This window comes from Coenobita brevimanus, chromosome 97 (genome assembly GCF_032717465.1).
Source record: "Coenobita brevimanus isolate Jiangsu-jjx chromosome 97, ASM3271746v2, whole genome shotgun sequence".
Lineage (NCBI taxonomy): Eukaryota > Metazoa > Arthropoda > Malacostraca > Decapoda > Coenobitidae > Coenobita > Coenobita brevimanus.
The window spans coordinates 32,551,880-32,574,091 of record NC_137050.1 but is presented as its reverse complement, the minus strand read 5'-3'; the positions used below and the strand labels follow the sequence as shown (position 1 = coordinate 32,574,091).

The following is a 22,212-nucleotide window of genomic DNA, read 5'->3' as shown; positions in this document are numbered from 1 at the left end:
ATTTACCTAATATATCTAATTGTGATATACACGAAATGTGCTATGCTCATGGGTTCCCGTCGTTGTTTCTCAGTAAGTCAAATTTAGCTTTAAACTCGTTTAAGTTTTTAGACTGGACGATCTCTTTGTCCAGGCTATTCCATAAGTCTATACTTCTGTAAGGAAAGCTATATTTCTTGATATCCTTCAAGCAGCTTGACTTATTCAATTTCATTCCATGTTCTCTTGTTGCTCTCTTATCCCATACAAACACATCTTCTCAGTCAATTTTATCCAGTCCTATTATGGTCCTAAACACTGCAATCATATCTCCCCTCTTTCTCCTTTCCTCTATGGAAGGCAAATCCAGCTTTTCCAACGTCTCTCTGTATGACAGATCTGCCAGACTATGGACCATCTTGGCAGCTGTTCTTTGTATTCTCTCAATGTTGTTTATATCTTTCTTTCTGTGTGGGGACAACACTACCGTTGCATATTCTAATCTGGGGCGGATCATGGCCACTATCAATTTTTTCATCATCTCCTCATCCATATAATGAAATGCTACTCTTATGTTAGTCAAGAGTTTATACGTCTCTCTAACTACAGTATCTTGTTAATGTGTTTTTCAGGTGACAAACTATCTTGGACCAACACTCCCAAATCGTTCTCGTCTCTCATTTTTGTGATTAAGCCAGTACCCAACAGTAGTAGACTGTAGCACCAGTCGAGCAGGGCAGTACTCCCGAGGTGGATGGAAAGCCGATGACAGGGAGTGCTGGAGCTCCCGTTTCATCAGCCCTCAGGACTAGTTCCTGACCATCCCCCTTTGCTGAACGTTTTCAGTGTCTCAGTTACACAGAGAGTAGGCCAGCATGCTCTCCAGTACAAATTTCTCTAACTATCTACACCAAACTACATGCACAGTACACACTACACTTCCTATTCAAAATTTAACTAAATGGCATCTCTTTACCAAGCCTCGGAGTCCCCAGGGGGGGGGGGACCATAAATGCCCCCACCATCCGCCCCTCTCCTGGTGATGACTCGAGGTGCCTGGAACCACTGTCTGACTCTCTTCTTCTTCATTTCTGCAACATTTGCGGCCTTTCCTCTAACTTTCGCTCTGTTGAGCACCACCTCTCCTCCTCTAAACCTCACCTTCTTTTTCTAACGGAGACTCAGTTGTCTGAGGCAACTGACAGCAAACCCTTTTCTGTATCCTCCTACTTTCTCTATACTCATTTCAAAGCCAAAGGTGGCTGTTGTGTATATATACGCAACGACTTATCTTGCTCTCGTGTTCTTGAACTCGATTCTTCTGAATTCTCTGCACTCTGGCTTTGGCTTTCCTGTCATTCTCTGACTAAATATATCTGTGCTGTTTACTTATCCCCTAATTCTACTGACTATCAAAAATTCTTCGACTATCTTACTTCTACGATGGAACACATTCTATCCATTTCTCCTTTCTCTGAAATCTCCATTTTAGGAGATTTCAATGTTCACCAACACCTTTGGCTCTCCTCTCCTTTCACGGATCCACCTGGTGAACAAGCCTACTTCTTTTCTATCCTTAATGACCTAGAGCAGCTTGTACAGCACCGTACCCGTATCCCTGACCGCCTTGGAGAGAGCTCCAACATACTTGACCTCTTCCTCACAACTAATCCTTCTGCTTACACTGTTAATCTTTTCTCTCCGCTGGGCTCCTCCGATCACAACCTTATTACCTTAACCTGTCCTATCACTCCGGTACGGCCTGTGGACCTTCCAGGGAAACGTCATCTGTGGCATTTTGGAGCCACGGACTGGGAGGCCCTCAGGCAGTACTTCTTTGATTTTCCCTGGAATGATTATTGCTTCCATGGCTGGGAGCCATCTGAGTGTGCCTTGCGCATTACAGAGGTTATTCTCTCAGGCATGGAGGCATACATTCCTTTCTCATATCCTTGGACTAACACAAGAAAGCCTTGGCTTAATCACGCTTGTTCTAATGCTGTCCGCAACAAGGAGAGGGCCTACAAAAGGTACCGGAGCCAACCCACCCCTGAATCACATCATCTTTACGTTTCTGCCCGGAATCGTGCTAAGTCTGTTCTTCGCTCTACTAAAAATAACTTCATCCATACTAAATGCTCTCAACTCTCCAACTCGAATTCTTCTCGCTCCTTCTGGCACCTTGCCAAAAATCTTTCTAACAACTTTACCTCATCATCCTTCCCTCCTCTTTTCTACTCTGATGGTTCTGTAGCTATTTCTTCTACTGATAAAGCAGATCTCTTCGCACAGACTTTCTCCTCCAATTCCACCTTAGACAATTCCGGTGCTGTTCCTCCATCACTTCCCCCTTCTGACTTCCTCATGGCTGACATTAAAATTTCTTCAGTTGATGTATTTTCTGCCATCACTGGCCTCAGTACTAACAAGGCATATGGGCCTGATGGGGTCCCTCCTGTTGTTCTCAAGAACTGTGCTTCTGTGCTTACAGACTGCCTAGGCAAACTCTTTCACCTTTGTCTGTTAACTTGTACCTTTCCTTCTTGCTGGAAGTTTGTTCTCATTCAGCCAGTCCCAAAGAAGGGTGACCACTCCCAACCCTCTAAGTATCGTCCAATTGCTTTAACGTCCTGTATTTCAAAAGTTTTCGAGTCAATTCTCAATAGAAAAATTTTAAGGCATCTTTCCTATCACAACCTTCTTTCCGATCGTCAGTATGGGTTCCGTCAGGGACACTCCACTGGCGATCTTCTCACCTACCTTTCAGACTCCAGGTCATCCTCCTTTCGAGACTCTGGCGAAAGCTTTGCCATTGCACTTGACATCTCAAAGGCTTTCGATCGAGTCTAGCATAAATCTTTAATTTCCAAACTACCCTCCTATGGTTTCTATCCTTCTATCTGTGCCTTCATCGCTAGTTTCCTTTCTGGTCGTTCTATAGCCGCTGTTGTAGACGGCCATTGTTCTTCTCCTAGATCTATTAACAGTGGTGTTCCTCAGGGCTCTGTCCTATCACCAACTCTCTTCCTTTTATTCATCAATGATCTTCTAAGCTGTACATCTAACCCTAACCACTCATACGCTGATGACTCCACCCTTCACCTTTCCATTCGGTTCCTGCAACGCCCATCTCAACAGTTACTTCAACAAACAAGGGATGAGGCTATGGCACATCTAATGTCTGACTTGGCTCGTATCTCTGTCTGGGGTAAAAATAATATGGTTGTTTTTAATGCACCCAAGACTCAGTTCTTACACCTATCAACCCGACAGATCTAAATACATTTACAAGTAATCAATGAATTCAGCCGTAAAAATAGGCTGCTTGATTTCAAATGATCAACTTTCACACGACTTTAGTAAGCTCTCTCTCTCTCTCTCTCTCTCAACTTCATTCATGCGAGTTATAGTTTAATTTGCTCAACGTTTCATATACAGTACTCTCTCTCTCTCTCTCTCTCTCTAAGTCATTATTTTTATTATTTTTTTTTTATATGTCCAACTCTGGGGACAGGCTTCACAGCCTGCTATCAAGGCCCAGTAGTTCTCCTACATAACATACACCTCTACATGTCACCACTTCGGCACTAACACCCATCGTCCATATTGAATACACGCTAGGGCTGTCTCATACAGGACTGGTGTATTGGTATTAGCGGGGGTATTATTTTTACGACATGTCGGCGGGTCTTCTGGTAGATCGATAAAGTCTGATTTAATGAAATTCAAATCCTTAAACTGTTCCCTGCCCCAGCGGGGATTTGAACCTGGGTCCGGTAGGACTGTTGGCCACTTCTCTACCGATTGAGCCACCGCCTCCGAGTTTTAGTTTAATTTTTGTAATGTTTCATATAAAAATGAACATTGCAGCTTCCAGGAATGTAGGAATCAACAATTGCATATGATCTACTAGTTTTTTTTTTTTTTTTTTTTTTTTATACATACCGGGTATTGTAGAATTCCCTATTTAAATATTTTTCAAACAGCTCATTTTTGTTTCAGCCAAGATACTTAAACTTCTTTATATTGTTTTGCCACTGAATATCAAATAAGTGCAATGTATCCCTTCTGAGGCCTCAAAATGCCCCTAATAGTGCTTGATTTCCAAAAAATTTCCTGGGGCGGCTTACACCGCCCCCCCCCAGACCCCCCAGCTGTAGAGGCTCGCTTCAGTCACTCCCCCCTTAACAAAATTCTGGATTCACCCCTGTGGCCCCCCCCTTTCCACGGACCTATATACGCCACTGCATCCTTGCATTTGTCTATTATACCTTTTTCAAAATTCCTTTCTTCTTCTCTACGTATTCTTGTGTATTCATTTCTAGTTCTTTTATATTCTTCCTTTGTTCTGTTGTTACCTCTCTTTCTTCGGTTGTTCCACACCTTATCTCTCTCTTTTTTTGCTGTCATACACCTTCTATTAAACCACTCCATTTTCCTGTTTTCTCTCCCTCTTACTCTTGGTACAAATTTTTCCACTCCCAAATTGTAGAGGTCTAGAAAGATATCCCACTTCCTCTCTATCTCTCTTGTTTCCCTGAATTTTCTCCAATCCGCATTTTCAAAAAATTTTCTCAATCCTGTAAAATTTGCTTTCCCAATGTTGTACCTTCCCTGTCTATGAAGCTCGTCTCTTGGCTCGACATTCCCTATTATCATCTGGAACTCAATGATCACATGATCACTTTTTCCTATAGGACAGAAACATTTCAATGATTCTGTTACATCGGGTTCTTCGGTAAACAGTAAATCCAGTCTTGCTGGTGTGTCCTCACCTTGGAACCGTTTCTCTTCTTTGACCCATTGCGTCATCACATTATTCATTATTATATTTAAACCAGGGTATGCCTGTATTTGATGACTGTATTCATTCCGACATGGTCCGAGGTTAAGAAAAATCCTTCCTGTGTTAATGGCTCAAAACATCTATTCAATGCTGTTACCAAGATCAAATATACAGAAGATGAATGCTTGGGAGCATATAAGGCTGCTACCCAGGCTATTCAAACAAATGCTTTCTATGCCCAACCAGAAAACATGCTTTTGGGCATGGCATTTGACGACAATACTGACATCAAAAGAGATGCTGTGAAGAAAATTCTAGCGCCAAGAAACCACCCGAGACAAGAAAGAAGACAATTCAAAGCGCCAGAGATAAATTTGGGGCAGATCATTATACATAAATGATCTGCTGGGATGTGGTGGATATTACAGAACCACCACCACTCAAGAATTTGACTGATGTTGAACTACATGGTTTGGTTGAAAGTCCTGAACTTTTCAGAAAGCCGTGTCCAAAGTATCCTTGCCATTCTCCGTCAACTGAATGCACAGTAAAGCTGGTGACTGAAGCACCTGCAAAAGTTTATGGTTACAGAAACAGAGATGGGTATATAGGAAACGTACTCTATTCAAGAAAAATAATGCCAGCATTCAAATCAAGGAGGGATTTCAAAGCAGAGTAAATCTGGCCCAGTTTAATGGAAAAGGTGGATGGGATGGGTTAGGTGTGGAACTCCATTTGCAGCCACCTCCTCGTGGTGAGTTCTGGGTAGTGAATGGTCACAGTGTGCTAGCTAAGGGCTGCATAATAAAGTGCCCAGGCGCCACCTCTTACTGACATGATACGGATATAATATTTTGCAGTTCTCTTGCCTTTATATGGGAGCAAGTTTTCCCCTCTATTATAAAAATAAAACTGGACTTTAATTTTTGGAGGGATCTTATGACCTGGTCTACTGGTTATATCAAGCCACACTACTCCAACCCCACATCTTTGTTTTTATAATACCAGTGTTGAAGAGTAATACTGTACAGTAGTGAGACATCTGGGCATGAAGGAGGAGGATATCTGCAAGCTCAATCAGTGCCCTCACAAACTCCTGAAAGTTACCAGTGCTTGCTGGCTCACTAAATAGCGTGGGGTCAATACCCACCCAGAGATGGTGTACCTTCCTTTTAAAAAATTCCTATCAGGATTATTACTAAGGCATAAAGCATTACTGTATACCAGTATTATATTCATCTTCGATATTTTACCAATGCTCTAAATGAGATTAACGCTGAAAAGTTCTCCACAGAGTTTACTAAAAACCATGAAAGCTTATTGTGTGTGTTTGCATTCAGCACATTTTTACAAGTGTTATGAATCTCAGTTGTTGGAAAAATTTACCACAGCTTCCAAAGATCGCAATCTTTCATTTAGCAAATCCTGACATGATTCTATCCATTCTACACATAATAATAGTAAGAATTGTACGGCCAAAATCCTACGGGACCGAGATCAGCAACCCAAATATTTAACAGCACAGTATTCTTCTTGCTTCAAGGAAACATCTAAGCTCTGCTACGGTCTGTTTTTCCACATATATTTTAGCTGCGCAGTGAACCACGGCACTATATTTTCCAGACTCATCAGCTGATTTCAAAAGGTGCGGGCATCAGGTGTGGTGAGTACACATCATCAGCGCCACCCTGGGCCTCTGGCAGCGGGCACACAAACTACGCAGTGCTACCCATGAGAAAGCCCTCCATATGAGCTCAGTGGGTTGATACGATCTTTGATTGTTTAAGTACCATATTCCCTTCATTTGTTACATAGGATACAATATCATTATACCCATTTACCATTTTTCCTTGCAGATGTATATCCAGCACCTAAAAACATGACTGATCAATACTCAGGCAACATATCGCATGTAGGCTGTCCCTACACTGAGAAAGATGCAAATGACAACCTTCCATTTCTATTATATTTTGATAAATAAGCCATTTTTTTCTCCAGTATCAAATGCAGATAAATCAATAAACATCCTATTTTCAGTAAAGTAACAAAAATTGTATAACAGAGGGTAATGCAAGTTGACCACACTTTTGCACTTTACATTTAGTTATCTGGAGAGTGGTGGTAGCATTTTCCAGTTTGTGAAGGCTCCAATTTGGCTGACATGAGAAAGATTAGATGGATGTGTAGTATGACCTTCAATGTCAGGTGGGGGGGAGGACTGCAAATGAAGAGTTGAATGGAAGCATGGGACTTTGTATTGGTGTTGTGATGAGCAGAGACAGACTGAGGTGGTTTGGGCATGTGGAAAGGATGGAGGATGGCAACTGGGTGCAGAGGGTGAAAGATGTGAACGTTGGGGGTACAGCCGCGAGGCAAAATGAAAAAGACTTGGGATGATGTAATAATGTGTGATCTCAGAGATAAAGACCTGAAAAACTAGGCTGCAAGAGAGGGAGCAGTGTGAAAAGCCACCATTCGGAGATCTAGGCCGATACATGCAAGGATGTTGGAGTCTTTATAAATGAACAAATGAATCTCACATTAATTCAGATATTCACACCTCTTTGGCTTCATGCCTCAGCATTTAATTTCTTGCTTGTTTTACGGTACTTCATCACCAGATGATCAGTCTATGTTAGGTTTTTTTTTTTTTTTTTTGCCTTCTTTGGCCAATGGTTTGCTGCTCAAACTGAACCAACATAAGACCAGACAGCCATTTGTGAGGTGAGAAAGTTTTCGATGTGCAAGAGCATTTTATAAATTATCAAAACTGAACTCTGACTGCCACCCACATCTATGACAGAGTTTCCTGCCTAAAGGTCTTGAAAATAGCCATCCACCCCCTTTTCATTTTCAGGGTAGTATTTCTCAAGGATGCTGGTTGACATCCATCTTCCAACCAATATTACAGGAGAAAACGACAAAACTGACAGTTAAAGTATCGTTGGATCATTGGAAGTAGCTAACTTACCATGAACTGTTGTGGTGGCTCAGGTACAGTGCCTCCTGGCACAGGGCACAGAATTGGTTCAGGGGGCTTCATTTCTTCACTAACCTGCTGTTGTTGTTGCTGCTGCTGCTTAGCCTACAAAATGATGAGGATAATAATATTAATAAAAATAATAATAATATTAACAGTATAATAATAATAATAGTAATAATAATAATAACAATAATAATAATGTTAGTGAGTGGATGAGAAACAGGGGCATAGAAGAAGGTGAGAGACAAAAGTGAGAGTTATATATAGAGAGGAAGAGAGAGGCAAAAAGATTAGTAAGAAAGAATAAGAAGAGAGTGGATGAGGAATTGGGAAGGAATCTGAGTGTAAAGTGGAGGGAATTTAAGAAAATGTTCTGGAAAGAGGTAAAGAGAGTTAGACAGGGTGGCAAAGAAGTTAGTTGGGGACTGAATGATAAAAATGGTAGATTACTAGTGGAGAAGGAAGAAGAAGTGAGGAGATGGAGAGAACACTTTAAGGTTTTGTTGAACATAGAGAATGAAAGTAATGCAAGTGTAAGTGGCTGAGGAATGGCTGGGAGACGAAGGGATGCAAGAAGAGAGGACGAAGTCAGTAGGATGGAAGCTGTGGAAGCACTGAAGAAAGTTAACCCTTTCACACGCAGATAAGTTAATAAGTTTTCTGTGCCATGATGCATCAGCTTTACTCCCCTTCTCCGCCCCCTGCCGTGAGCTCCAAAAAAGTGTATTCTTGGTTTATTTTCACCACCCAAACATTTTTATTTTCCCACAAAACCCAAATATTCCTGTTCGTCGATATTTGTCCTAAAAAAAAAAAAAAAAAAAAAAAAAAAAACTATGTAAGGGCCCTGTGAATAAACATTCAGGAACATACATCACTTCCCAACATCCTAAGCAAAATGTTTACTAATCAATCTCTATGTTATACCATCATTCGAAAGAGAATTTTATTAGCTTTTGAATGCCGGAGGTTCCAGTTTCATACGAGGTATTGTGTTCAAGTAATAAGCGAAAAAGTAAAACCCATTTCTGACAGACAACAGATTTTTTATTCAGGAAGCTCTAGCAAAAAACTTTTCCCGCCACTGTCATGTTTTTATTTTATCATCCTATGCAGAATTTCATTGGCTTTCATTTGAGACCACAATAGTGATCCTAGGCTTCATAGTTCAATATTTCTTTGTACGCTAGATATGCACACTATATTCACATGATTCACTGTCACTATTTTTAATAGTTGAATACTCACATTTGGTGCAGGGTAGAGGCAGTATAGTTGATTAGAAACAGTAGCACAATCTTTGTTGTGCCAAAGGCTGATAACGACCAGGAATGCTTCACAAACACCAAATTTCCTATTGCAAACACCAAATCTAATCACAACAGTGCCCAAACACTATACACAAGCACTACTGGTATAATGAAATATGTTGCACGGGCGGGATGGGGGTAAGAGCAGAAACTTAATGGGACAGAAATGCACAGTACCTTCCCCACTCACAGCTCATTTGGTAATCAATAACCTGTCCGCTCTCTTGCTGGTATCAGGAACCACAGTTGCCAACTCATTACTTTAGACGAGAAGCAGGGAAGCTATGACGCCTCCAAAAATGAATCCGCTCAGCTGAAAACTTTTCCTCTGACAAAAGAGTTTATGCTATAATGACAAAAGCGTCAATGTGTAAGGGTGCAGCCACACCCTAATGATGACAAACGCGTCATCGTGTGCAGAGGGATTAAAATGAGGAAACCCCAAGGAACTGATGGAGTGTGTGGTGAAATGCTGAAGCATGGGGAAGAGATAGTGGTGGAGTGGATATGCTAGATGTGCAGATTGGCCTGGGAGGAAAGTAGGGTCCTGGAGGATTGGAAGTTAGGTATAATTATTCCCCAGTACAATGGAAAAGAGGAAAAAGAAGTGTGTGGTAATCATGGAGGAATTTGTCTTCTTTGTGTAACAGGAAAAGTATATGGTAGGATTCTTACTGACAAAAAGTTGGAGAAGAACAGGGAGGTTCTAGGAAGGGAAGAGGTTGTATAGATCAGATGTTCATTCTTAGGTCTTTAGTGGAAAAGTTTCTAAAGAAGGGAAAGAAGTTGTATGCGGCCTTCATGGATTTGGAGAAAGCATATGACAGGGTGGATAGACATGGATTGTCAAAAGTATGAAGACTATATGGAGTAGATGGGAAGTTGCTGAATGCCGTGAAGAGTATGTATGAGGGAGCCATGGCTGCAGTGCATCTGGATAGTGAACTGAGTGAGTTTTTCTATTTGAGGGCAGGATTGAAACAGGGATGAGTCATGTCTCCGTGGTTGTTCAATCTGTACATAGATGGGGTTATAAAAGAGATACAAGGTAGGGCAGTGGATGTGGGAGCAGCCATAGTGAAAGAGGGCAGTGTTTGGAAACTCCCTGTACTGTTGTTTACAGATGATACTGTGTTGTTAAGTGATGACGAAGAGGAGCTGCAAGGCTTGGTGGATGAGTTTGGGAGTGTGTATAAGAAACGGAATCTAAAGGTGAATGTAGGGAAGAGTTAAATTGTGATCTTCGAGGGAGGTGAAGTCAGTGAATGTACAGTGAGGTTGGATGAGGAGGAAATGGAAAATGTAAGTGTGTTTAAGTGCTTGGGTAGTGTGATGAGTAAGGATTGAAGTTCGGAGGGTGAAGTGATTGAAAAGGTACGACAAGGAAGAAAGGTTGCTGGTTCCTAGAAAGCAGTGATAAGAAACAGGGAAGTGAGCATGGACGTGAGAAAGTTACTACATGACAGTATTGTGATACCAACTCTAACATATGTGAAACTTGGACCCCGTTGGAGGGACAGAAGTCACGAGTGAGAGCAGTGGAAATGAGTTATTTGAGAGGAGCCTGTGGAGTCACATGGAGAGACAGACTGACAAATGGGGAAGTGAAGCTTGGACCTTGTTGGAGAGACAGAAGTCAAGAGTGACAGCAGTGGAAATGAGTTATTTGAGAGGAGCCTGTGCAGTCACAGGGAGAGAGAGACTGACAAATGAGGAAATGAAGGGACATTGTGGTGTGGAAGTGGATGTGATAGGAAGTGTTAGGAGAAACACACTGAGGTGGTTTGGTCATGTGGAGAGGATGGAGAGTGAGAGACTGACTAGGAGAGTGTATGTGAGTGACGTGGAGGGGGGGAGAGGGAGGGGGCGGCCAAGGTTGAGATGGAGGGATGGAGTGGATAAGTATACGAGGGAGGGGGTTGAGCTGGGAGCAGGGCAGTGAAATGGCGGGGGACAGGGCGACATGGAGGTGATTTGTTTGTGGCCACCCCTTACGGAATTGAGGTGTCTGGCAATAGATAGATTAATAGACAGTGTCAACTTTAACATATGGATGTGACACTATGGAGTGGCATGAAAATGAAAAGTCAAGAATGAAAGCAGTGGTGATAGGACCGCTGAGGAATGTATGTGGAGTACAGAGAGTGGATAAGATAGGAAATAATATGATTCATGAAAGATGAGGAGTGAGGAAGAGTGTGGGCACCACAACTGAAGAGAGTGTACTGAGGTGGTATGGTCATATGGAGAGAATGGATCTCAACAAAGTGGTGATAAAGGTATAACTGAGTGAATTTAAAGGAGGAAGGAGGCAAGGAGGCCAGGGAGAAAGTCGAGGGATATGGTGGATGAGTGTGTGAGGAAGAGAGGTATGGAAGTCAGTGAGGCTAGGGGACTGACAAGAGATCAAGCTGGCTGGATAAATGTTGCAAGAAGTGCATGATCAGGGATTTGGCACCCCTTTTCAACGTTACAGCGTTTTGATTGACTCTATCAAATACGTTTATGTGAAGCTACAAAATGTGGTGAAAGTCTCTGGCATATCAGATACAGCCCAGGATTCCAGGGGCTTGAATGATGAGTGAATGGAAGCATGCCCATTGGACTGGGCAAACTTGGGCTGTCTGGATGTTGCTACTCCTCACCCTGCCCTAGGGCAGAAATGGTGGTCTGGATAATGATTATGATGATCATGATGATGGTGATAAACGGGTTGCTAGTATAGTGCAATGAAAATGGTGATGATGATGACGACGACAATGATGTTGATAAACAAGTTCCCTGTACAGTCAAAAAATGAACATCACAAGAGCAAGCAACCTGGTACACATGATAAGAAAAATAATACTCCTTCATTTCCGTCATTTTGAAAGGCAGTGTTTCATAATGCATACATCTGCTTCATTCAAAGATGCCTGCACTCTACACTGCTTACAAACAAAAGCTTCCCCAAGAAACTCTTCCAAGGTTAAGAACCCCTCAATCACACTGCAATAAGCAGACTTTTGCTGAGTCATAAAATAAATTTTCACATTTGAAAGATGGAGACTCCTGTAAGCTGGAGAGGTAACCCCTCTCAGTGGTCACCGCCATCATTTTTTTAGGTCAGTCAATGACAACTGCCACATAAGGACCAAAATCAGGTGCAGAATCTACCATATACAGTGATAACTAACAATACTTCACTCCCCTCACTTCTCCACCCACTAAGGGTAACATGACCTACAAAGCAAAAAGCACATGGCAGTCACTAAAGTAGTGAAGGGCACATGCAGGTAATCACCACAAATTTATGGTGATTTTGATTAATGGACTGCCAGGCCATGTGGTGCCTGCTTGACAATAATCAATAATAATTAGCAGATTGGCTTGGCCAGGCCTAATCAAGTCACCTGTCTAACCAGATCATAGGAACAGAGGTGAGTCGCTAGCCACAGGATGCAACATACAATATTGCTGATCAATTGGGTCACCTATCTCTCCTGCCACTGACCAAGAAGTGGTGCTCTTCTTCTTCCTTATGCAGCCCTGTGTGAGCACATGGATATACAAAATTCTTGGCCAAGCTTGAGTGGAACCACCTGTCCCCAGATAGTTCAAAGTGCAGACTTTTCATCTAAAACTCTGAAAGAGGTTTCTCAACATTCATAGCATTTAATGGAGTCCTTGAACATTCTAACATTAGCATCTATGTACTGGAGACTAATTTCTCTGACCTCCATGAAAAAGTAGTGGAGACTGCAAAGAGTAACATTTCTTCATTACATAAAAATTCATTTCTTGCAGTACAGAAGAATGGGTTTTGGACCAGCCAAAACCTCTGTCTGAACAGTGTATTTCAAAAATGTTTACTCATCTAAAAATTACCAAAACTTGTAAACTGAAACTTCAAAAAACAAGGAATGACTGTAGCGGTATATTCTGAAGTAGATACTAGTGTAATCTTTAGGGGTTTTCTTACAGAGTCAAGATTCTATATTTTTGTACATATTTTATCTTTTTGGTTGCTATTCCCTTTTCACTTGAGTTAATGTTATTTCTAGGAAGATTTGAATCCTGCATATAGTTAAAAATGTGCTTCAAGCCACTGGTGTAACTTTTGTCTGAAAAAAAAACTTGGGTGAGGGCTGGGTTTCAAGTGTATATGTAAGTCACATTCCACAGGGGATTGGTCCCAAACTGATTTCCTTCATAAAAAGTTCTTTATCTTACACAACTTCCTCTTATTTGCAGTTTTTCTCAGCCCAAAAAATCACGTAAAAAGAAGTTCTCGTGTAATTATAACTCTTCAAATCCTATACCATACTGTCTATTATTTCCAAATGGACTTCTGCAAAAAAAAAAAAAAAAAAAAAAAAAAAAAGGTGCTTACAATTCTTCATTACTGGAGTTCCAAAAGATTAAAAAACTCACTTTACGGGATGATGAGAGGGGAGGTGGGTCATTCCAGCCACGAGGAACAGATGCGTCAAGGGCAGCAGGTGGCTTGGTTGGTGGGAAAGCTGTTGCTGCTGCTGGCTGTTGTTGCTGTTGCTGTGGGTCTCCATACACAGGGGCAGCAGCAGGCGGGACAGATGGGGTGAAGAACTGAGGTGGTGCTGGAGCTGAGGATGGGTTAACAGAAGTCCCAGTCGATGGAGAAGAATAGGGGAAGGGTGGGGCAGGCATGGCAGGGTTAAGCATACTAGCAGGGGTGGGGCGTGCAGGTTCCTGAACATAGCGGGTGGCACCTCCTCTTCGCAAGTCTGTAGGAAAATGGCATTTGCTGCATACTAATCTCTACTGTCAGCTGGTTACTAAGAAAAATGTCAAAACTTCAAAAGAAGTATCAGCCAACTCTATAAAGGCAAATTATCTCTTACTATATATATATAAAAACTACTACTGTGCATAACAGGTACATTCGGATCACATTACCTTGAGCTAATTAAGGCACACCCCTATCCCAGGTATATGAACTCTATTTGATCCCATATATCTGAGAGGTAGATTTTGAAAATAACTGTAATGAATAGCTGAAGTGAAAATGGAAAGAACACCATGGTGAATGGATCACTCTAGACGGACGTATCCTAGCATTCCACTAAGCTTCACCACAAAATTCAGTGTTTACATTTCTGTACAGCATAAGATAATTAAGGTTAGAATTACATAAGTGCATCTGTATAGGATAGGTAATAGTAGAACTGATGGAGGGAACAAAAAGGTTCAGATGAATTTAGAACTTACTCTGTATATGAATTTTGAAGGATACAGCTATGTGACTCAAAAGTTTGGCAGGTAAATCAAATTTTCTTGTGATCCTAGTTTAGACAATTTTACGAGTTTTCTGAGCCAGAAAGCTGAAACATATGTGTAACAGGTAGACAGTGAGCATTCTCCCAGACAATTTTAGCTGTTGTCACTCTTGTTCAGGCTGCTCTGTTAGAGTTGTAGTCAGTGAGTATCTTGTGCTTTTAGAATTCTCTCTCTCCTTTTATTACGTTATTTGCTTCACTGTAATCAAACTAAAGATCATGATAATGGTACTCATTCATGTGTATGTTCTTTGTAATGGATAGGTAACAGGACAAATGCCTAAGAGCTGTAGAAAGTCTGTGATGGGAGATCTAAATGGTAAATTTCACAATGGCCCTGCAAATGATGTAATTACTGTACCAGTATGTGAGTGACAGAATGACAAGGGAGAAAGATGCAACAGATGCATGTGTCATGAAAGATGGATATGGATTAGTTATTTTTATGTCAAACACTAAAAAGCATATAAATATACATGGTGTAGACAGTATGAAGAGCATACTGAAAGGATCCTGAGTGATTACTGTATAGTCTCATAGGAAAAAAAGGTGCTTAGTTGTCGGACATGGGAGGCGAAAAGACAACGTGGAGGTCCATCTGATCATATGATTATAGTATGCAATGAGAAACAGAGTGGAGCTTGGAGGATATGGGGTGAGGGGAGTACTCAATGTGAAAGTGAAAGAGGAAAAGCTGAGAAATAAAGAAATGGTAGACCAATAAAAATAAACACAGGTGATGAAATGAGGTTAATGAAATGGAACAGATGTATCTCAAAAATTTGTGGCATCCATACAAGGAGTGTCTGGCTAGAAATGCTAAACCTGTGTGTGGCTTTGCAAGGTTAGCAACTAGTAAGAAAAGTGTAGTGGGTCATCATTTTGCTTAGACTCTGTTCATACAAATCACGATAAGCAAAGTAATATTAATCTATATCATGCCCCATTCACATAGTAACCAACACATTTTGCATTACAAAAGACCAAAAACTTCATGCCCACATTCAGTTCTTACCTGTCAACATTCAAAACACTCATGTGGTGACGTGGCATACCAACATTCAATTCTTACCCATCAACATTCAAAATACTCATGTGGTGACATGGCACCAACATCATGACTGTGGTGTATATGCATCCAGCATTCTTTCTGCCCAAGTCCCTCCATATTTGTTGTGGCCTTGGCCTAGTCTGATGTTTCTATTCCATGTAATCCAGTCACCATGCACTGGAAACAGTGTTGTTCTCAAACAGCACGGCCTTTTGGATGCAAAATCTTTTGCCTCTAATTGTAGAGGCAACCAAGTAACTCTCACCCTTGATTTAAAATAAAAAAAGGGAGGGGGGGGAGCCAGATGCAAAGGAAGAGGTGATGGGCATTGTTAAAGGCTAAAACTTAAATGAATCTACAATATGGACTGAATGGAAAAATAAAGAAAGCATCCTACAAGCCTCATGGCTTATCAATGGTGAGGACAGTGGTCTAAGGTGTGTGATGAACAAAGTGTTGCCCAAATAGAAAAAAAAAAATGCATTTACTGTAAGCATGTCTGTGCCCAATGTGAGAGGCCAATGTACCAGTGGTCAGTGTTGCAAGTCCTTATAAGGCAAGAGAGGTGTATGTCAAACTGGCAAAGCTCTTCCCCCATCTCTACCCCACCATCTTGGCCACTCTTATCATGGACACTCTCAAGCAGGCAACCAAGGTGACGCTGTCAACCTCCAGCAAAAGTTTCACAGACATAACCAAGGAGGACACCTTTAGACTCACTGATGCACGACCCGAGATGTTACTACAGTAGATGAATTGATTTATGAGGTACAAGAGGAGGAACATCAAGCACCATCAAGAAAAAGAGGAGGCAGTGGCAATATCTAGTGAGATTAGTGGGGCATGGCTGATGCAGCAGCAACTCAGAGTTAAATGACAACTTGAAGGATGCAATGACTGAAGCTATCTCAAAAACAGACCACTCCAAACAGTACATTCATATACTGTATCAATTGAGCAGCTGCTGATAAAAAATCACAGTTGATAAAGAAACTCAGCAAGTCTCCCTAGCTAATCACTGCTTTCATGATTCTAACTCCTGTCCCACCATCTCCATCTTCCTGTCCTCACATATCTACACCACAAATTTCACCAAGAAAAAACCACTGATAACCACAGGAGGAGAGAATCCAAGAGCTCTGAGGAATAACTTCTGCCCTCAAGGGGGTTGGGGGACTGCTCATTCACCCCTCCATCCCTCAGCCTCGGATACCCTCCACCCAAAACACTCATCAGCACTGCCATCAATCAAGTAAAAAATTCTAATTTACTTACCACTTATTAGTTTTTTTTTTTTTTTTTTTTTTAATTCATTCTCCATTATATTATGCCAAATGATGATCACTAGGTTTTTATGTTTTCTGCAATACAATAAAGACCCAATTTACAATTGGGATACATCAAGTAAGAACCACTCGTATACCGATTGATTATAAATCGACGCTGATTTAACACGGGTTTAATGGGGAGAGCAAGGGCCATGTAGCCTAAAATCTCAAAACACACTTCTGCCACCCACTTCAAGTATGTCATAAGCTGGTCCAAGTTGGAGGGCCTGGGCAATCACTCCAGGTCATCAGGAGATGGTGATGAGCAATGGGGAGAGCAATGCAGTGAGGATGAGGGGCAGTGTAGTGGTGCGGTGGGTGGGAAGTGATGAGATGAGGGAGTCAGCACATTCTGTGCCACAACTAAGAGAACCTCTGATTTTTTATTATGGCAGAGACTAAGGACTGTGGCAGTTTAAGTGCTTTGGTGATCTTGTCCAACCCACGCCCATCCTCATGGTACTTACCAATGTCCAATTCAGCATCAAGGGAAAGCCTATGCCCTACCCTTTTAGGCTTGCCCTCAGTATCCTCAGCAGCACCATACTATCCACTATTGTAAGCACCCTTCCCTGACATGTTTTCCAAGTCACAAATTTCAGTATTCCACATACAAAAAGTTATCACTCCACTTAATTTCTCATCTTGCACTATTTATCACACACTTGAACTCATTTTGCAATAGCAATGGTGTTTCAATGGTCTTGCATACTGCATGCATAAGACAGTTATGTAACATGGTGAACACAAGGGAGATGATCACAGCAGCAAGACACACAAGCAAGTGGACGAGCAACATAGGGACCTCAAAGGGGTGGCAGAAAGGGGGAATGCAGGGCATGTGCTCAGAGGCCTCAGAAGGGGATTCTGTGCATGTAAATATGGGGTGGCCATCTTGGCTCATATGTATGACTGTAGGCTTGCATGGGTGGCACCACGACCGCACAGGATCATCGTACACAGCATCACAAAAATAGTATGTGCAATTTTCACAATGGTTAACCCAAAATTGTATATAAATTTTCATCTATTGTCACAATGACTGATCGCATACCAGACAATCATATGTTGGGTCCCTAACATACAGTAAACTTTACTGTAACCAAATGCCCACTACAGCACCCCCCCATTATCTGATCTCCCAGTAATCAATAAGCTGCTGTATGTAAAACAAGATAGGAAAATCTCCTTGTATACAATGCATCACTCCTGCCATAATGATAAAGTTGGCAGACCTGACACACACCCAAAACAACCATGAACTTTCGGTGCCAAGATGGCTGTCAATGTTCACGTGCACAGAAACCATTTCTGATGCTTCTGTGCAAGCCCTGTAGCTCCCACCACTCCTTTAACCCACCCCATCCCGACGCTTTCTGGGCAGTGGTACGCCCCAGTCCCGACATTTTTGGACCTTTTTTTTTTTTTGGCTCAAACATCCGCTTTTGGTGAGAAACCGAAAATTCATAGAGAAATCGCTCACCTGAGGTTTAAAGTACTCGATCCAGGTAGGAGTACCTCCTTACCTTACAGGGTTTTCTATCAGGCTGGCTGCAAAGAAAACGAGTTCTATGGGAGGATAACTATTCTACACCACTCATAAACGGTATTTATTTATTTATTTGGTACGAACTTATATGTAGTACGAGAGTATATTGGTTTTCAAACGGTAATATAGGCATTATAAGCATTGTTTCACTCACTAACTCATCACTATTCCTGACCTTTTTTTGCCATATTACCTGATCATCATTTCTGACTGTTTCTTCCTCTAATATTTGTCCTCCACATTGTCATCGATTGGGGAATCACTCTGGCCCTGAATTTCGTACCGTGGCATGACATGGCTTTACTGGCCAGGTCACTGATAACAGGCGAATTGCTGGGAAAAGGTTATGCCGAGGGGGGAGGGGGGGGGGGTCATGCTGGGTAAGGCATTGTCCCTGCCTGGCATCTTGTAGAGGAAGGTGTCCCGTGTATACGTGCCAAAAATCACTCGCGAAAATTGAAAATTGTGCAAATTAGGGACCTTGCAATGTTGCCGCATTAATTTACGTCTCTGAGATATGAGTGCACATCATGTGAGGACGTGAATTCACGTCTCCGGGACGGGGCGGGTTAAAATGTTGGGTTACTCAGTCGCTCCCACTCTCCCCCTTTCATGTACTGCAGTAGTGATCACATCTCATGTGTTCATCACACTGCATCATTCTCTCAATCCCCTGCATAACACAGTAGACTCGAAGTAATCAATTGTGTGCAGGTTAATGGTCACAAGGCACTGTGTGTGTGTGTGTGTGTGTGTGTGTGTGTGTGTGTGTGTGTGGTCATGCACATGAGTGCGTGCGTGGGTGGGTGTGTGCGTGCATGCATGTGTGTGTATTTACTTAACTGTACTATACAGGATTTGACCTAAGCTCATGTTGTCCCATCTGTTTTCTACAAACATGTATTATCCATTCTAGATTTAACCCATTCACTGCATCAGTGTTTGTTTACATGTACATCCTGTGTGCAGCAGTTTTCAAATATTTACAAAAAAAAATATTAGAAAAGAAATAATATTGTCAGAAGATAGAGAAAAAAATCCCAAGTTCAATGGTATAGAACACAATAAAGCAAACAAAAAAATTTCCTCTGATACAGGTCTGTGAAGTAATAAATATTCCCTGTGTGGTGGTGCCAGGCGAACGATGTGTTATGGTTGCACTGTGTCGTCAGTGTCAATCTTGCGATCACATAAGGTGTAAATCAGCATCTGAACCATCATGGTCATCATCTAACAACGTATCACTATCATTACTACACTCATCCAGAGATTTCATCCAATATTTGCGTGGGCTACTGCTAGCGGCAGCATGGAGAAGATTTTGTACCTTTACCTTCGGCATTTTGTAGGTAACTGAACTGAGCTTTGCACCTCGTAAAAATGCATAATCAATGTATGGCAATATTCTATAGGGTGCCATGAATTGCTAGCTGATTTATTTCGCGCCATTTCTGACAGCGGAATTTTTAAAAGCAGGAAATCATATATGATACAGTTGCAGTCAGAGCCATTTGGACTCAGATATCATAAATGATACAGCCGCAGTCAATGGGTTAAATACATAGATGCTGTCTGCTTGTACCACCTCTCACTCTAAATTATTCCAATTGTCTATAGTTCTTTGTGGTAGGTGGGGGCGCTCACCATCCACTCACTCAATGTAGTGCTGCTCTCGGGTCTCTGCCCTGTCCTCTCCTCCATCCTTCTTACCTTCTATCTTCTTCTATCTTTCTTTCCTTCATTCCTTCTTCGTACTTCTGCCTACAGGTGACTTTACACTCCCTCTTCTGTCTTTCATTCCTTCATTCTTTCCTCTTCCTTCTGCCTATGGGTGACTCTACACTGAGTGACAAGCCAAACGGTTTCCTGTACACCAGGAAACTATTTACTATGCTAGGTGGTAACCATATAACCAAATTTTGGCACCTGATGGTTTAGTGGGTAATTATTGTGTTCCAATCGGACTGAGCCGGTGAAGGTTTATATCCAAGGGGTGGTTGGGGTTTATTGCTCACGTAATGCCACTCAGGGATGAGTGAGGTTGGTCACTCTCATCTTAAATGTCAGGACCAACTGCCTAGCCCCAGGCTCCTATGCTCCTCATGGAGCAATGTAGGATTGGATGATGGATGGATGGATGTCTATAGTTCTGTCTGGAAAAGTAAATTTCTTTACATCACTGAGGCACTGACTCTTCTTCAGCTTGAACTCATGTCCTTGTGTTCGTCCACCATCTTTCACAAAGAGGTCCTCTCTGTCCACATGTTCTATTCCTCTTACTCCTCTAAACAATGCAATCAAATCTCCCCTCTCTCTTCTCTCTCTCAGGGTTGGCAATTTCAAAATTTTCTAATCTCCTAGTGTAGTGGTACTCTGATTTTAGAGTAGCTCTACACTGAGTGGTAAGCCAAATGATTTCCTGTAAAAAAGGAAAGCATTTAAAATGCTGGGTGGTAACCGTATAACCAACCAACACGTGTTCCCTCCAAGACAACAAGTGCTCCTCCCCGGAAAACAACTAACTTAAAATATGGACAGGAAACCTTGACCCAGGACTGACCAACAGGTGATGACTAAGGACCAATAAAGGACATGATACGGATCACAACATGGAATGTAAGGGGTCCAAATGATAAGGTGAAAGAAAGAGAGATTATCCTGGTGCGTGAGGGTCCAAAAGTGGATGTACGTACATTAACTGAAACTAAATGGGGAGGTGAGTGTGTGAGAGAGTGGGAGTATGGATGGGGTATATGCACGGGGGTAGGTGAGAATGAGAGGGCAAACGGAGGAGTGTGTACTGTTGTGAGTAACAGATAGAAGGAGAATATACGTGAGTATGGATCACTTGGCTCAAGGATTGTGTGGCTAAGATGGAAAGTTGGACTACAAATATGGGGAATTGTGTGCATGTAAATATGAACTGGAGCAGATGGGGGACATGGAAGGTGTGTGCAAGACCTGCACAAAAGAAATCTGTGCAGTACGTGAGGTGTAAGAGGTGCGAATGATGAGGTGAGAGAGAGAGAGATTGTCCACGTGCTTGAGGGTGCAAAAGTGGATGTATGTGAAGTAACTGAAATTAAATGGAGAGGTGAGAGAATGGGAGTATGGATGGGGTATATGTGCAGGAGTAGGTGAGAATGAGAGGGCAAAAGAAGGCGTGTGTATAGTTGTGAGTAAAAGATGGAAGAAGAACATGAGAGAGTATGGATCAGTTGGGTCAAGGATTGTGTGGGTAAGATTGAAAGTTGGAATAAAAATGTGGGCGATTGTGTGCGTGTATGCGCCAACGCAAGATCGTGCAAGAAGAGTGAGAAAAGAGTTCTGGGCAAATGTGGAAGTGTGCATGGAAAAGTTTGGAAGGAATGAAAGAGTGTTTTTGATCGGTGATATGAATGGTAAAGTAGGGAATGTGAATGTGGATGGAATAATTGGTGAGTGGGGTGTGCCTGCTGAGATAGATGAGAATGGCAGTGCGTTAGTGGATTTGTGCTGTGAGGGGGTTGGTGATAGCCAATACCCTCTTCAGGCACAAATGGTCCACAGGTATACAAGGCGAGTGATGAGAAGGGTGGGTGGTGAACTGAATGAAAGGAAGGCAATGATTGATTATGTGTGTGCGGATGAAAGGATGTGAAGATGTGCAATGGATGCAAGAGCTAATAGAGGTTGAGGAAGTGGACTTTCTGACCACTACTTGGTGGTGGCCAGAATCAAGATACGAATAAGATGGAGTAAGAGAAGAAGGGAAGGACGGAAAGAATGAGTATTTGCATGGAGAGTGGAAAGGTTACAAGGAGATGAGAAAAATGCAGAATATAAGAGAGGAGTAGAGGAACGATTGGGCAAATATGAATTGGTGCAGATGGGGGATGTGGAAGGTGTGTGCAGGATATTAACAGAAGAAATATGTGCAGCATGTGATG

General features: G+C 42.0%; 1 protein-coding gene across 1 annotated transcript in view; it reads right to left on the bottom strand.

Annotated features, from left to right (window-relative positions):
- Sec31 (COPII coat complex component secretory 31) overlaps positions 1 to 22,212 on the bottom strand; it is a 485,856-nt gene that overhangs the window by 23,608 nt on the left and 440,036 nt on the right. The window contains exons 19-20 of the mRNA XM_080283301.1: positions 13,472 to 13,803; positions 7,737 to 7,850 (exon numbers count right to left, since the gene is read on the bottom strand). Of these exons, the coding sequence (XP_080139427.1) occupies positions 7,737 to 7,850; positions 13,472 to 13,803 (446 nt within the window). The remainder of the gene's footprint in view (positions 1 to 7,736; positions 7,851 to 13,471; positions 13,804 to 22,212) is intronic.